The sequence below is a fragment of the Neolamprologus brichardi genome, chromosome 17 (genome assembly GCF_056152115.1).
Source record: "Neolamprologus brichardi isolate AB-2024 chromosome 17, ASM5615211v1, whole genome shotgun sequence".
Lineage (NCBI taxonomy): Eukaryota > Metazoa > Chordata > Actinopteri > Cichliformes > Cichlidae > Neolamprologus > Neolamprologus brichardi.
This window is the reverse complement of record NC_142120.1, coordinates 20,480,673-20,496,166: the sequence shown is the minus strand read 5'-3', so window position 1 is coordinate 20,496,166 and position 15,494 is coordinate 20,480,673. Positions and strand designations below refer to the sequence as shown.

Sequence of the window (15,494 nt, the reverse complement as noted above, 5' to 3'; positions counted from 1 at the left end):
CTTCTCCCAAGTCCTGGACTAAAGCATCTGCCAACTCCTGGATCGGGCGGGACATGATGTCCCAGATATGCTCAATTGGATTCAGGTCTGGGGGAACGGGCGGGCCAGTCCATAGCATCAATGCTTTCGTCTTGCAGGAACTGCTGACACAAGCAGACAGCAAAACATTCTCCATGGTGTCTCCAGACTCTGTCACATCTGTCACATGTGCTCAGTGTGAACCTACTTTCATCTGTGAAGAGCACAGGTCGCCAGTGGCGAAGATGCCAATCTTGGTGTTCTCTGGCAAATGCCAAACACTCCTATCCTCCTAGTTTACGCATACAAAATGCAAATATGGCCATAGGGTTAACTTGTCTTGGTTTATAACTGTAATTATCATTTCCTAAAATAATAAAAGTTCATTTTAAATATTTAAATATTATCTATAAACCTAACCAAGGAAATGGCAGAATAGCTTGTGATAAAAGACCGAAACACCCTTTGAAATTGAGGCACACAATGATGTGTCCTGTTGGTAAAGTTTCCGGGCTGCCATTCCTCAAGACTTTCACTATTTGAAGCAATGTTTTATCAGGGATTGTAACTCTTAGTTACAAAATGATTATTGAATTATTTAAATATAATGTTAAGTGTTTTTGGAATTCTTAGGTTTTATATTCAACATTCAAGTTTATGGGGATGTGCCACTTTCTATGCATTACCATAGTGTAAATGTGGTCCTGACTTCAACCTGTAATCAAACCTTGTAATTACTGACTTTCTATATTGCACCACTATTGGGTAAAAAATGTAACTTTATGTTTACGGCCAGTTTTAGCTTCACAAATGGGCTCCTCCATCATAAATCCAGCGTGCAGTGTGTATTTACTCTAAAACAAACTGGTCACATTTTGTTGGGAAAAGTGTTTTCCTCTTGAATTCTACGAGCTCAGAGGTAAAAAATGCAAAACTGAAAGTTTCCTACTTGAAAGATGGAAACATGCTAACACAAACATCAAGGAGATGCATTCAAAATTATTAAAGTAATACAAATTAGAAACATCCTATCTCAAAGTGATGCTCATGCTTGCTCGCGTATTTATTATTTCTAGGCTCGACTGCTGTATTTCATCAAAAATATGTAGAGGCCACCTTTAAAAGTCACTGAATGATTCAAAGTGCTGTATGTATGAACATAATTTTTTAAGAGAATCTGGTTTCTTGACCATGTGAGTTCGTTCAGCAGAAGGCACACACACACAAACACACACACACTGATGACTAATTCAGGTGGAGGAGGTGCAGCAGAAACACCAAGCTAATTAGGCATCTGAGTGAACCAGCTCAGCTGCACAGAGGAAGGTAAAGTTGCAGGACAGAGACAAAGCAAAGGACCAAGATGGACTCTCAGCACATTGTAAGTATCTGCTGAGTTGTTTTTCTTTATTTAAATACATTATTTGTGGTTACTAAAAAAAATGCTGTATTGAACATTATTTTTTAAAAATTATAAGGAAAACAGAAAGCCTAAGCTCTCAGTTGCTGCATGGGTCCATTGACTTTTGATTTTGATACTGAATGCAGATTGAATTAAGTGAGTTTCATATCATAACAGTTAGTTAAAATGATGATTCCCTCTATTAATAAAGGAAAAACATAATCCAAGCCTATCTGGTCCTGAGTTAAAAATCACGAGTTAAGTGTGATCAACCATATTTGTTTGGATAGCTGAGTACAATTTCATTAGTCACACTTAGATTAGATTACTTAAGTAGAACCTGTGTGACAAAGTGAAGTAGGTTTAAAGATCTCAAAAATCAACACATTCTGTTACAATCTAAACAGCTGAGAAACAAAGTGTTTGATATCTATCAGTCTGGAAAGGGTTACAAAGACCGTTATTCACAAATCAAGAAAACATGGAACATCTGTGAACCTACCCAGGAGTGACCGGCCTAGCAAATGTAGTCTGAGTGGATCAATGCCTCATGCAGGAGGCCATGACTCAATAATAAAAGAGACTGGGCAAAACTGGCATCCATGGGAGACTTCCATGGAGAAAACCCCTGCTGACTAAAAAGAGCACAAAGCCTTGTCTGACATTACCAAAAAGCATCTTGATGAACCCCCAAGTTTTAGGGGGAAATATTCTGTGGACTGATGAGACAAAAGCTAAACTTTTTGGAAAGTTTGGCTTACATTAAATCGGGAGCAAAACTAACACAGCATTTCATAAAAAGAACATCACAGCCGCAGTCAAACATGGTGGTGGTAGTATCCTGGTCTGAGGCTGCTATGCTACTTGAGGACCTGCATGACTTGTTGTAATTGTAGAATTCTGCAAAAACGATTGGGCCAAAATTCCTCCACAGAGATCTCAAAGACTTATTGACTGTTGTCACAAACGCTTGATTGCAGTTGTTTCTGCAAAGATGGCCCAACCTGTTAAAATTTACATCTACATTTTGCATATTTAACACTACCACTTTGTAATGTATATTACACTGATGGTGAGTTCATACAGACTGGTACTCAAAGGCCTTGGGTAACAAACAAAAGCATCAACTGAGGGCTTGTGAGGTCATTCAGGACTGGAGTGACCTCTCTGGGTTAATTTGGTTGGACCAGTGAGGTAAATCTACACAAAACAAAAAAGACAAAAACCAGGTGTAGCGTTCCTGAGCCGATATAACCACCTAATCTCTACTCTGTGTGTGTGTGTGTGTCTGGTGTCGTCTGTCAGCCCGGAGACTGATGGACAGATGTCTCCTGTCACCACGGTAACTGACTGTCTCCTTTTTTTCCAGGCTTCCGTCTGTCCTCTGACAACATGTAATTAACTGACACTCTACCCTCTGTGTGCGTGTGTGTGTGTGTGTGTGTGTGTGTGTGTGTGTGTGTGTGTGTGTGTGTGTTGCAGGGCCGGATCGGAGCTCGACATCTCTCTCAGATTCAGGAGGAGTCGGACAGCAGAGAGCACAGGTAACTGCTCAGGTGAAGAGATACACCACCGAAAGAAAAAAGAAAGAAAAGAAAGGAAATGACAAATTAATCTGAAACAAACGAGTCTGATTAAGAAGCTACCAGCAAAGGTAGGATTACACAAGCAGGTAGAGAGGCTAAAAGGGGAGGGGGACAGTCTTGGTAGTGCATTCGTGCACATCATTGTTGTCATCATTTCACATAGGAAGGCTCCTAACTGAGCAAATTGACCAGGGAGTATCTGTATTAAGAGCTGTTTGATTTCTCTAGATGCTAAGGAAAGGTGCATGTGTGCTTCCTTTGTTACCTCCTTTAGCAGAGGATACATGGGAGCATCTTTTGAAGCAGACAGTGCCATCTATCTATTCATAGTGATGCACCGCCTGATGATTAATGAAAGCAGTAAGCAAAGCAAAGTAGTGCATATCATTTAAATGTTGAGTATATGTGTGCTTTCCATTTCATAACATAATTTGATGTTTTCAGTTTTTAATAACAGACCATTAAACCCACAGTTGAACTCTGAGCATCAAATAAAATCTGCAACAGAGATTTATATAAGCTCTCTAAATCAAGATTATAAGCAATATTAAGTATACTTAAGTTTCCCTGTAAATAAGCTTGCATTAGTTATGTCCCCACAATGGCCTCTTAATTGCATAAGTAATAGTCATATAAAATCCTAAACAAGGAGGAGGATTGGAGTTAGAGTCCAACATCTCTCTAGCAGGAAACATAATAATTATAAAAAAATAAAAAATAAGAACTATAAAGTAAAGTTATCTAAACTAAACTTGGATGGAAACATTGCTGCTGGCAATAGAGGACCTGGAAACTCAGTCAGGGCAGTTCAATCTGATAACTGTGTGTGTGTGTGTGTGTGTGTGTGTGTGTGTGTGTGTGTGTGTGTGTGTGTGTAAGAGAGAGATAATCTGCACTGAAGCAAACCTTGGCAGAGGGATACTTTACTGTGATCAGACCCACTGTGTAAACAAATCTGAATGGAAACTGGTTTACATGGAGGAGTTTGTGTGTCACAGTGTGTGTGTGTGTGTGTGTGTGTGTGTGTGTGTGTGTGTGTGTGTGTGTGTGCATGCGTGCGTGCGTGCGTGTGTGACTATATGTCTTTGTGAGGCTGAAATCTCATATGTGAGGAGGTTTGCGGACAGACAGGACATTTTTGGACAGGACTGCTGAAAACTATTCACAGCATTTAAATGAAACTTAAAAAAAGGGTGATAATTAAGTTTTAATCTACTTTGTTATGCTTGGCTATTTGAAAATAGGTTTATAGCTTTTATAAAGATTTAATCTTCAAAGGGCTCTTTGAGAGTTACGACTTGGTTTTTAGGGTTCATGTTTAAAATCAGTTTTGGTCCTGAGAACATGATATTAACATGGGTCCCCACAAAGATAGGATGGCAAATTTCTGTGTGTGTCTGTGTGTTAATTGCTATGCCAATCAGCACGCGCTGTCAGCTCAACAAGATTACGACATGATGGGCTGAAATATGAACTCATCACTTTCCCTCCTGCTCTGTCAGTTCCTGTTTCCTGCCGCCAATCATCCAGCAGCAGCAGAAAGGTGAAAGAAGGAAACCACGTGTGGCGGAGAGACAGGAAGAGAGGAGTCCGTCTGATGAGCCGTCCTTGCTGCCTCTGGGCAGCCAACAGGAGAAGCTGGAGGACAATAGGAGTCTGCTGGAGGAGGTAATGTTTACAAAAGATATTACAAATTCACATCACAGCTGTGGTTGATTGTTAGAAGGAGATCAAGATGAAGCAGCTCACCCGCTACAATTTCTTAGGTATATTTAATATATAAATGCCAGATAAATACTGATTTTAAGATTTAATACTGCACAATGTAAAAAAAAGACAAGACAAAACAATCTAACTAGCTGTGCCTGTAACATTTGGGTATGAGTATATTTAAAGGCAGTCATTTTTAAACCTTATAATTTTTTTTCTTTTTGTTACTTTGTTACTCTTACTTCATAAAATTCGATAGTCTATGTTCTTCAAATTAAAATGGCCAATCACAAGAAAGATGACAAACTGTGAACTGTGACTTATACACAGTGTTTAGATTTGAAGAGAGATGTGAATTAATTAATTTATTAGTATTTATAAATCATTTTTATCAGCTAAATTAATGTATGAATACCAAAATAAAATACTTTCTTGGAACTTTGCCCAGAAAATGGAATTAACTGATAAGCTAAACCTTGCTAGGAATGTTTCTATGTGTCTAAAGCTTGATTTACATCCTCGTGCTGGGTGATTAGAGTGGGTTTATCTTTTTTTTTTTCAGTTAGCTCATATCGAGAAGGAGCTTCGAGATTCTCAGCAGCTGGATGAGGAGCGACAGCGGGAAGCTGAATTCCTCCGTCAACAGCAAAACAAGCTGCTGTGGCAAAACCTCTGTTACCTGAGTCTCAGCCAGCGGATCACCAAGTACGCAAAAATACACAAACACACCCGAGGAGTTAAAGTTATGTAGTATTTTTAGCCTGTTTGCTTTAACCTCTCCACAAAAACCCTCTGCTTTCTGTGAGTACTCTGGTTAAAAAGAGATCCTTTAAAATCCTTTAAAATATTGTAAGAAACAGTCATTTCTGATCAAACTCATTCAACTCTGGTTGACTCAGAATGATTCAAGTAAAAATAAAGATCTGATCCAAAATGTATCAGAAAAGCCTGTTGAATGTTTTATGTTTTCCTTTTGTTGTTGCTCCTCTATTTAACCCTGCATTTCTCTTCCATTCAGCTTCATTAACCACAAATTTTAAAAAAAAGAAAAAGAAAACAAAAAAAACCCCTTTGTCAGCTTCACCATCCGATCTTTAAGTGATGACGTATGAACCCTGCTTGCGGGTCCAAATTACTCTGCGTTTATTAAGGCTGTTGTGTTTTTAACATATTTAATGTTCTGTATCTTGTTTTATTTATTTTAAACAAGCCAGCAAAAACAGGCAGTGATCACTTTCTGTCTCTCTCTGTTTTTGTTAGTACTGTTCATTATAAAGTTCAGTTTTTAAAACCTTACAGTGTCACCACAGCCCAGCCCATGCAGCAGTAAATTAATGACTAACCTCATATTGTGGATGGATTATCTCAGTTGTTCTCCTGACTGAAGTTGGTCCGTTTACAACATCCTGCCATGCGATTGCATTTGTCTCTAACCATCGGGAACCCTCACGTTAACTTTTATCGAATGGAAAAAAGTTAGCATTCATCTTCCAGCTTCACTGTGTTTATGTTATGCTAACATAGCTGTGTCGCCAGCAATCACGTAGCACATCATTATATACCAGCAAATAGTTTACAGAAAATTTCTCTTTCAGCCAAACTGTCTGATCTTTTATTATAACAACATCTTGTACTTACAGCTTTGTTACCGAACCATGGAAGGGCTTTTAACAGAAAAAGACTTAATTTGAAATCTAATGCCTTCTAGTCTGTAGAAAAATGTGGCTAAATCTCACCCACCCCTAGCCCTAGAAAGTTGATATGGTGGATGTTAGAATATTAAACGGTTTTATTGTTGGTAATTTAGAAATTCTGAACATTTTTTCAAACCTGAAACATGGCTGGGCTCTGAATTAAAGAGTATAAAAGAGTATAAATCTAAGAGTAGATTAATTAAAACAGCTGCATTTATCCTGAGACATTTACAGTGTCAGGGATAATTAACTGATGATTAACTTTTTTGAGTGTAATCTTTTCCCTGTATAGACCCTGGGTCAGCAGCTACTTCAAGACGTTTCCCATGCACATCTACTGTCTGCCAGTCCAGGGCCCCAGTCGCAAAGGCAGGAGGTGGGGACTGAAGAAGAGGAGATGACTTACACTTTGTAAATTTGTTGGAAAAATATACGTTTATTCATGTTTTTTATCGTACAAATAAATGTCATTTCCTCATTCTTGGCAAAACTTTCTGATTTATTGTTTTTAGTTTAGATTAGATGCTGATCATTGTGTCAGGTGTGTTGATCATCTAGATAACATCATGTAATGATAATAATAAAGAACTGGGGAGATTAAAAGTGTTTATTGTCCACTACAGTGTCTTTTATCCGCAACTTTAGGGACTGATGATACCCCCTAGTGTTTGCTTTCATTAACACAAAGTACTTCTAAGTGCTTCTAATTTTGAAGTCAAAATGTGTCTCTGCTTTGTGAACAACCTATTGATTAGTTTTGCTAGCTTTTGCTCACGGGAAAACATATATTATACTTCATATTTCAAATATGATCTGGATATGATCATATACTATGGTCATACCAGAGATAACCTGACCTTTCAGTGTGAGAAAATGAACCTTTCATATACTGCATTTGAAATGGGCAAGTGTATTAATCTCACTAACACAGTAGACACAAGGATAAGTTAGAATTTAAAAATCCCAAACGAAGGTAATTAAACCACATTAAGCATCCTTTGATGAAGACTATGGTTTAAAATCCTATATTTGTTCTTCTGTATAATACATACCGTATATGGGTGTAAAACTGAACAGATGTTGGAACGGAGTGTTTTCCGTGATCGACTCTGAATGCAGCACTAGGTTTGTACGTCACAGCGTCACAGCGTCGTCCCTCCCTTCTTGAGTGTGCGTGCACAGCTTCTCCGCTGAATACTAGACATTATGGTGAGCTTTTACCGTTGTTTCTTTAATATTTTGGACAGATCTAAATAAACAGATTCGCTCGTATTTGTCTACAAGCGCTTACAGATTCAGTTCAGCAGCTTCTAAGTCATTAGTCAGTTTCAGAGGCAGTTTGGCTCCCCGTTAGCTGGCGGTGCTAACCGGCAAGCAAGCACATGGGCGTTGTGAATGCGCTAGCAGCTAAGCTAACAGCTTAAATGTGGACCTGTGTGTCATTACATAGGTTGTGATGAAGCTGGCAGATTTATGGCAGCGAACGGAGAAAACTAATCTGTGTGGTTGCTTTGGTGCCCCTCTGGCTGCTCTTGTTCCTCTCGTTTAACCCGTTAGCATGCTAACGGAGGGTTGGTTGTCATTTGTGCTTTGTGACCGTTTGAGGAACAACTCAGCAATTCTAGACACTAATAAATGGTTAATAATTGCGCTATAGGCAGAAACAGTGAACGTGACCGACAAGTAAATGTTTTACCAGCTAACATGAGACAGAGATGTTTACATTTTTACGTTGTGCTTATTTTCTTATTAATTTGTCTAAAAGCTTCTAGCGGTTTCTAGTGTATTAGGGGCAGGTCTCGACTGTCGCTGTTGCCTTCACGGCCGCAGGAAAAAAATACCCTGTGCACGCCTAGCAGCAACATATAGATATACATTTCATTCAAGTTTGTTAAAGTGTAACATTTTGTGGCTTTTTTGTGAAATGTACAAAAGTTACTGTAATGATCAGTAATCAGTGACTGACTGTTTGATTGTTGCCTTTCTTTGTAGGCGTCCTTATCGATGGCCCCGGTCAACATCTTCAAACATGGAGCAGATGAAGAAAAAGCAGAGACTGCCCGACTGGTGAGTTGCTTTGTATGAGATGCATACTCGCCATAAAAAAATGTGTTTATTCTGTTTCAAGTTCAGTTAAACCTTTCAATTTTTCTCCCTCTAGTCATCTTTTATTGGTGCCATCGCTATTGGTGATCTGGTGAAGAGCACTCTTGGCCCGAAGGGGATGGTAGGTTGATTCAAACCTCAAGAGTGCTACTGCAGAATTTTAGTCTAAGGAAACACAAGAATAAGTTGTAATCAGAGGGTTTCTCTTTCTCTTCAGGATAAGATCCTGCTCGGTGGCGGGAAGGGTGGCACAGTGACTGTGACCAATGATGGTGCAACCATCCTGAAAGCTATCGGTGTCGACAACCCAGCTGCCAAAGTTCTGGTTGGTGAGTGGAGACGCTTGACACTTTAAGATCCAGGTTAAAGGTTTACAAGAAAAAATAAACATTAATGAAGGTTTCTTGGTGCTGAATTTGCACTACCTCACTAAAAGTAGGCTAACAAATAAAAAAGCTGATTTAAAGTAGAGTGTCCATGCTTATTGGTTAAGACACAGTAAAAAATACTAATTAAGTGTAATTTAGAGATCCTTTGTGATCAAATGATATAACACTGAGACCTTTTATCTGAGGTTTTGATGGGAGAACAATTGTGTTTGCAGACATGTCCAAAGTTCAGGACGATGAAGTCGGAGATGGGACGACCTCCGTTACCGTGCTCGCCGCAGAGCTGCTGCGGGTAAATACCTATTTGTCAGACTCAGATTTCAAAGTAAAGCACACCCTGGTTCCCTGCTGTGGTGGCCATGTGGGCCTTGCTCGCAGTCTCAGCTGTCAGTGTTGCCATTTCAGGAGGCGGAGCTTCTGATCGCCAGGAAGATCCACCCACAGACTATCATCTCTGGCTGGAGGAAAGCAACTCAGGCGGCCAGAGAGGCTCTGAGGGACGCAGCTGTCGACCACAGGTGAGGCAAAATTAAGATGTCCGTGTTTGTCTCCTTGCTTTCACCTTCCGCTTTCCCTGCCTCATCATCCTCTCTGGTCTCCATAGCAATGACCCAGCTCGTTTCCAGGAGGACCTGCTGAACATCGCCCGCACCACACTGTCCTCCAAGCTGCTCACTCACCACAAAGATCACTTTGCCAAGCTCGCCGTCAACGCCGTCATGAGGCTGAAAGGCTCTGGAAACTTGGAGGCCATCCACATCATCAAGAAGCTGGGAGGCAGCCTCACTGACTCCTACCTGGATGAAGGTGAGATCATGCAACGTCACGGATCTCCTGTCTCATTCCTGATTGGTTGCAGGACTGTAATGTCTGTTGTCCATGTCTAGGTTTCCTATTGGACAAGAAGATCGGAGTGAACCAGCCAAAGAGGCTGGAGAACGCCAACATCCTGATTGCCAACACTGGCATGGACACTGACAAGATCAAGGTAAAAACACCAGGTCACTGTCAGGAGACGTTGCAAGTTTGTGAAAGAAAGCGAGAGGATCTAAATCGGGTGCTTCCTGTTCCCGTGTGATCGATATCGTGATTGTTTGTGTTTCTGCGTCTGTCAGATCTTCGGCTCCAGGGTTCGCGTTGACTCGACGGCAAAGGTCGCAGAGATCGAACTCGCAGAGAAAGAGAAGATGAAGGAGAAGGTCGACAGAATCCTGAAACACGGCATCAACTGCTTCATCAACAGGTACGACTGAACCGCCATTGCACGTTTCTGTAACCTGTCAGGTGTTCTGCTTCTGTCCTCTCTGAGGTTTAATCACATTGTTTTTGTTGGTCAGTCTAACCTGAAGGTCTTAGTGATGCTGAACTGTGAAGCCTCTTTTAGTTTTTCATAAAGGGCGTGGCAGCTGCATTATTGCCCAGTCTGGCCCAAACTTCATACGTGTAATCAGAGGTTGATGCAAACACTTCTGTTATTGTATTGTATTTTGCACACCTGTTGCTTGTGAAGCTTGCACACAAGGATTTCACTTGCATGTGCTGTACCAGTGTACCTGCACATGTGATGTGACAATAAAAGTGATTTGATTTGATTTGACATGCCTGCATGCCAGAATTCAGGGCCTGTCAAAGCGCCATCTTGTTGTGCACCTCATAGCTGGATTAACACAGCTGCCTAAAATTTGGTCAGGGATGTTTTAAAAAGTCGAAGATGCTCTTTTTTAAAAAAAAAAAGAAGTATTAAATGTGTTTTCCTGGCAACATGTTGGATTTTGATGTGTTCCCATGAAACACAAAGCGGTTCCACAGGGTTTAAAACAGCAGCAGCTAAATCTGTTTGGTGGATATGAGGCTACTACTCACTGATGACAGGATCTCCTACACACAATTAGCAAAATGCAGACAAATTTTAAAGATGGTTAAGGCGTTAGTTTTGTGTAAATAAACCTGAGAATACAGAATCCAATATTAACAGTGTGTAAAATAGTGAGCCATGTTTGTCAGCTTCAGCATGATGTTCTCCATGTTTGTTTGAGGCAGTGGTCAATGGGACAGTTGCTCACTTTATCTCAGCGTCACTCACCCCAGTGTTTGTTTTGTTTTCCCTTCGTACAGGCAGCTCATCTATAACTACCCAGAGCAGCTCTTCGCTCAGGCTGGCGTCATGGCCATCGAGCACGCCGACTTCGCTGGCATTGAGCGCCTCGCTCTCGTCACCGGTGTGTATGCATATACAAACACACAAAAATAAACTGTTCTTTAACGAAAGGTGTGTTTTACAATCTTTTTCATGTGTTAAATACTTGAAAAAATGTGACCTTCACTGATTACTGATGTAATGTGATCAGGTGGGGAGATCACCTCCACCTTTGACCACCCAGAGCTGGTGAAGCTCGGGCACTGCAAGCTGATCGAGGAGGTGATGATCGGCGAGGACACGCTCATCCACTTCTCTGGAGTTGCCCTGGGTGCGAACACACACTGAGGACTTGAACTCATTTTTCATAATGACATACTCATCTTTAGTTCCTCCTCTTCCTCAGGTGAGGCATGCACCGTTGTCCTGCGGGGAGCGACCCAGCAGATCCTGGATGAAGCGGAGCGCTCACTGCACGATGCTCTGTGTGTGCTCTCACAGACGGTGATCGAGCCACGCACGGTCTATGGAGGAGGTAGGCGCACATACAGCTGATCTAAAACTACAGCACTGTCCTCATTCTTCGCCTACCTTACAGCAGAGCACAAAAAATGCGGCACATGTGGAACATTAAGGTTCTTAAGGATGGGAATTTGTGTTAGCAGCATAATAAAGCTGTTTCTGTCCTGGATGCAGTCTCCATTTTACCATCGTGTTTACTGTCTTTAGTGCAATGAAAATAGAATGAATGTTTAAATCCACGCTGCAGAAAGCGCTGCTGTTTTCCTCCTCCGGCAAACGAACTGAAATCAGCTGATTGTAGCACAAGTGGAACCGATAGGTGGGATCTATCAGCAGGCAGACTTACAATTCCGGGGAACTGAACTACTGGGAGCCGGTTCTCAATTCCCATCCCTAATGATGAACTAATACCATCCCACACTTGTGTGTGTTCTGCTCCTCATCAGGCTGCTCTGAGATGCTGATGGCCAAGGTTGTGAGTGATCTGGCCAACAGGACGCCAGGAAAGGAGTCGGTTGCCATGGAGTCATTTGCCAAGGCTCTGAGGATGGTAAATACTAAAACTCAGATTCTACAATTGTAAATCATAGGAATTTCTTTGATTACAACCACATGTGACTTTGATCTCAAGTGTCATCATCCGCTTCCTCTTCCAGCTGCCAACCATCATCGCAGACAACGCCGGATACGACAGCGCCGACCTGGTGGCTCAGCTCAGAGCTGCGCATCAGGAGAACAAGACCACGTTTGGACTGAGTGAGTGATGCTCACAGACAAGCACACATCACCTCATCTCAGAACTAGAAGAATAATAACTATAATTATTAACAAACACATGTTTGCGTTATTTAAAAAAAAAAAAAGGTATCAAGGTTTATCCTTGAACCTGTGCTGCTCTACTAACACAGTCAGAACCACAGCTAGCTGCATACCGACTGAATCTAACTTCCTATGAAGATGGGTAAGTGCAGCTAATGCTAGAGAGAAAATATGCATCCTAGAAAGACTAGAACTAATATCATATAAAGAGGATGTCTTGATGCATTCTCAATCATCCAGGAAAATAAATCTCCAAAAGTTGATTCTGTTCATCTGGACGTAGCGTTTTCTGGGAGAAACGTTTCTCCCAGAAAACGCTACGTCCAGATGAACAGAATCAACTTTTGGAGATATAAAGAGGGTGAACATCTTAGAAAGATGGTTAACTATGTGGCTAAAGTGAAGGATGGCCAAATAACTAAGCTAACATTATAAATATCTGACTTTTTTAAAAAAAAAATTGCTTATTTATTAAGCCAAAGTCCCAGAAGGTTGGCTAATTGTAGCTAAAGTCACATATAGAAAGCCAATTAAAGCTAAAGTCAAAACAGCATGACTACTTAACTGAAGTCATAAACGATTAACATCCTACAAAGATGGTCAACTATAGAAAAGGGCATAGAAAGATGGCAAACATTGAAGAGGAATTGAAAGAGCAATTATGTAGCTAAACACGGAAAAATGTGTAACTACAGCTAAGGTTGTACAGCTAAAGACACTTAACTGTTTCGCTAAACCTAAAAATGGCAGACTAAAGTTAATGTCATAGACAACTAGTATCATAAACATGGTTAACTACCTAAGTAAACTTACGCATAGAAAGCTGACGAAAGACTGTTGTACAGAGGTGTAATATCTTGTTATCTTGCTCGAATGCTTAGCTAAAGTCACAGGATAATGTTGCAGAGACACCTAATCTAGAAAGATTAATAACTATGTAGCTAAAGTCACAGGTGAAAATGCTAACTAAGGCTGTGTGAAATAAAAACGACTAACTGTTTGGCTAAATTCCAAAAAAAGTTAACTAACGCTGGTGTTATAGACAAAAAGCTAATATCATAAAAGGATAGCAACTGAGCTAAAGCCACAAAAAGACAACCAACTACCACTTGCACCATAAAAAGGTAGCTAACATCTTACAAAGAAGGCTAACTACCTAGCTTAAATCACATTTTATTGTGAATAATTCAAACTGCTGACTAGCTTAGCATGCCTGTTTCTCCTGTTTTATTCTTGTGATTTGGTGGTAAAGCAGCTGTTAGATTCTAACAGCATCTGTGTTTCCCCGCAGACATGTCTGATGGCACGGTGGGAAACATGGTAGATCTCTGCATCACAGAGTCGTTCCAAGTGAAGCGCCAGATGTTGCTGAGCGCGTCTGAGGCCGCCGAGATGATCCTAAGAGTGGACAACATCATCAAAGCTGCACCCAGGTCAGTTCAGTCCTTTTCAGATCATCTGCGTTTGTTTGTACCAGATTACAGAAATTTACTCTTCATCTCTGTTCTGTAGGAAGAGAGTTCCCGACCATCACCCCTGCTAGAGGAAGAGGAGGATGCGAAAAAACAAACGGGGATCACTTTAGTTATTTATCACTTCTGTGTAGTTCAAATTACATCAAATTGTCAATTTTTTTTCTCTGTTGAATTGGCCGATGCTAACCACCAGACACAGCTAACATCAGTGGCTCTGCTAATGCTAGCTTATGCTGTGCAGTTTCAGCATAAAGTGAAGATGAGAAGTCTTCACACTGTTTTGTTTTTTATGCTAACATTAGCTGAGCTGTTGGCCGAGGCTGGTTGGTGCCAGCTACGCTTAGGAAAGAAGTTTGAACGTTGTTTTGTTTACTGAATAAATGAACCGGTCACCTGATTCTTTTGTTGCTGTTATTTATTTAGTTTTTCATTCTTTGGCATTTATATTTAACATTTTCCAAATAATAGAAGTAATCACTGCAACTGAAAAATCTGAAGCAGATTTAATCTTGTATAATTAGTCAGACTGTACATTAGGTTGGTGCAGGTTTCTAGATGTCTGATGAGTTGTTCTACTGAGATCAGCAGCTTGGAAACAGTAGGACTATCACTCATTTTCAAGGTAATGCATTTATTGGTTACTTTATTAGTTACATTTCGCTGTTACCTGGCTTTACCTTTGCCTTCAGAACTGCCTCAGATATTTTGGCCCATGTTAACATGATTCCATCGCACAGCTGCAGTCATGCATCAGTACATTTCACATTCATGATGCAATTCTCTCATTCTGCAACATCCCAAAGCTGTTGGATGGCCATCTGGTGACTGTGACATCATCTATGACTGGCTGATGTGACAGTTGTATTAACATGTCGTTGAGCATGTGCACGTAATCAGTACTTTTATATATAAAGATGTAAAATATATACAGATTTATTTATGATCAGCTGTTGTGGTGAGACACTCCAGAAATTGCATTTCATAACCTGGAAATGAGCAAGCAGATCAGGAGTGCTGATTATTGATTGATCTGCAGTAACTTACTGAGGTCAAAGTGACTAAGACCTCAGAGTGTCAACAGTTACTCAATCAGACTTAACCACACAGATGGCTTTTCATAGGAAAATGTTTAACCTTTAAAACTAGAAAAAAAAATTGCTCATTCGGTGCCAGAAAACACAAAATGCTACTGTTGTTGTCATAAAGCACACCCAGGGTTTGTTTGTTTGTTTTCTTGTAAAGGGGGTTCTGTAATTTTAGAAAGTTTACATTTACACGAGGAGTGAAGGTCACTTCTGTTTTTTGCTCATTCAGATTGAAGATGTTTAGAGGTATCTGGGATTGTATCTCAGCAAGGCTGTTCTTGGGAGGAGGGTAGGTTTGTGAGTCATCTGAATAACAGTGTGAGGGGAGCAGGTGATGCTGAAAAGCCACCCACAGAAAAAACGTCTGCTGGTTAAAATACGATTTAAACCGCTAAAGAGCAGTTCCTGTAATGCTTTCACAACTCTCCAGTCTACAGACAAGAATACAATAATCCACTGTGTGTAATGCAGCACTTGGATCTGAAAGTAGCAAGTACCCAATCCTGGAGCTGAAGCTGGTGACAAACGACAGAGAACAAGAGTTTGGAGAT

The 15,494-nt window shown here is 40.6% G+C and overlaps 2 protein-coding genes across 2 annotated transcripts; both read left to right on the top strand.

The window, feature by feature from the left end:
• Positions 1-1,381: 1,381 nt before the first annotated feature.
• Positions 1,382-6,811, top strand: LOC148097917 (uncharacterized). Its single transcript, XM_087831059.1, has 5 exons — positions 1,382-1,399; positions 2,903-2,964; positions 4,509-4,674; positions 5,279-5,421; positions 6,703-6,811. The coding sequence occupies exons 1-5, from the start codon at positions 1,382-1,384 to the stop codon at positions 6,809-6,811; spliced, it is 498 nt and encodes a 165-aa protein (XP_087687185.1).
• Positions 6,812-7,531: 720 nt separating this feature from the next.
• On the top strand, positions 7,532-14,255 carry cct2 (chaperonin containing TCP1, subunit 2 (beta)). The gene is made up of 16 exons (XM_006780999.1): positions 7,532-7,619; positions 8,403-8,477; positions 8,572-8,637; positions 8,734-8,845; positions 9,121-9,197; positions 9,311-9,423; positions 9,510-9,712; positions 9,793-9,893; positions 10,021-10,148; positions 11,021-11,124; positions 11,254-11,373; positions 11,449-11,577; positions 12,011-12,114; positions 12,221-12,320; positions 13,675-13,816; positions 13,896-14,255. The coding sequence occupies exons 1-16, from the start codon at positions 7,617-7,619 to the stop codon at positions 13,924-13,926; spliced, it is 1,608 nt and encodes a 535-aa protein (XP_006781062.1). The 5' UTR covers positions 7,532-7,616; the 3' UTR covers positions 13,927-14,255.
• Positions 14,256-15,494: the final 1,239 nt, after the last annotated feature.

What these genes read in the sequence shown, in the direction of transcription:
- cct2 (XM_006780999.1), top strand. An exon ending in AGCTGCCAAAGTTCTGGTTG is followed by an intron (nt 8,846 to 9,120) that starts GTGAGTGGAGAC and finishes TTGTGTTTGCAG; the next exon opens with ACATGTCCAAAGTTCAGGAC. An exon ending in TTGCCAAGGCTCTGAGGATG is followed by an intron (nt 12,115 to 12,220) that starts GTAAATACTAAA and finishes TTCCTCTTCCAG; the next exon opens with CTGCCAACCATCATCGCAGA.
- LOC148097917 (XM_087831059.1), top strand. An exon ending in ATAGGAGTCTGCTGGAGGAG is followed by an intron (nt 4,675 to 5,278) that starts GTAATGTTTACA and finishes TTTTTTTTTCAG; the next exon opens with TTAGCTCATATCGAGAAGGA. An exon ending in CTCAGCCAGCGGATCACCAA is followed by an intron (nt 5,422 to 6,702) that starts GTACGCAAAAAT and finishes TTCCCTGTATAG; the next exon opens with ACCCTGGGTCAGCAGCTACT.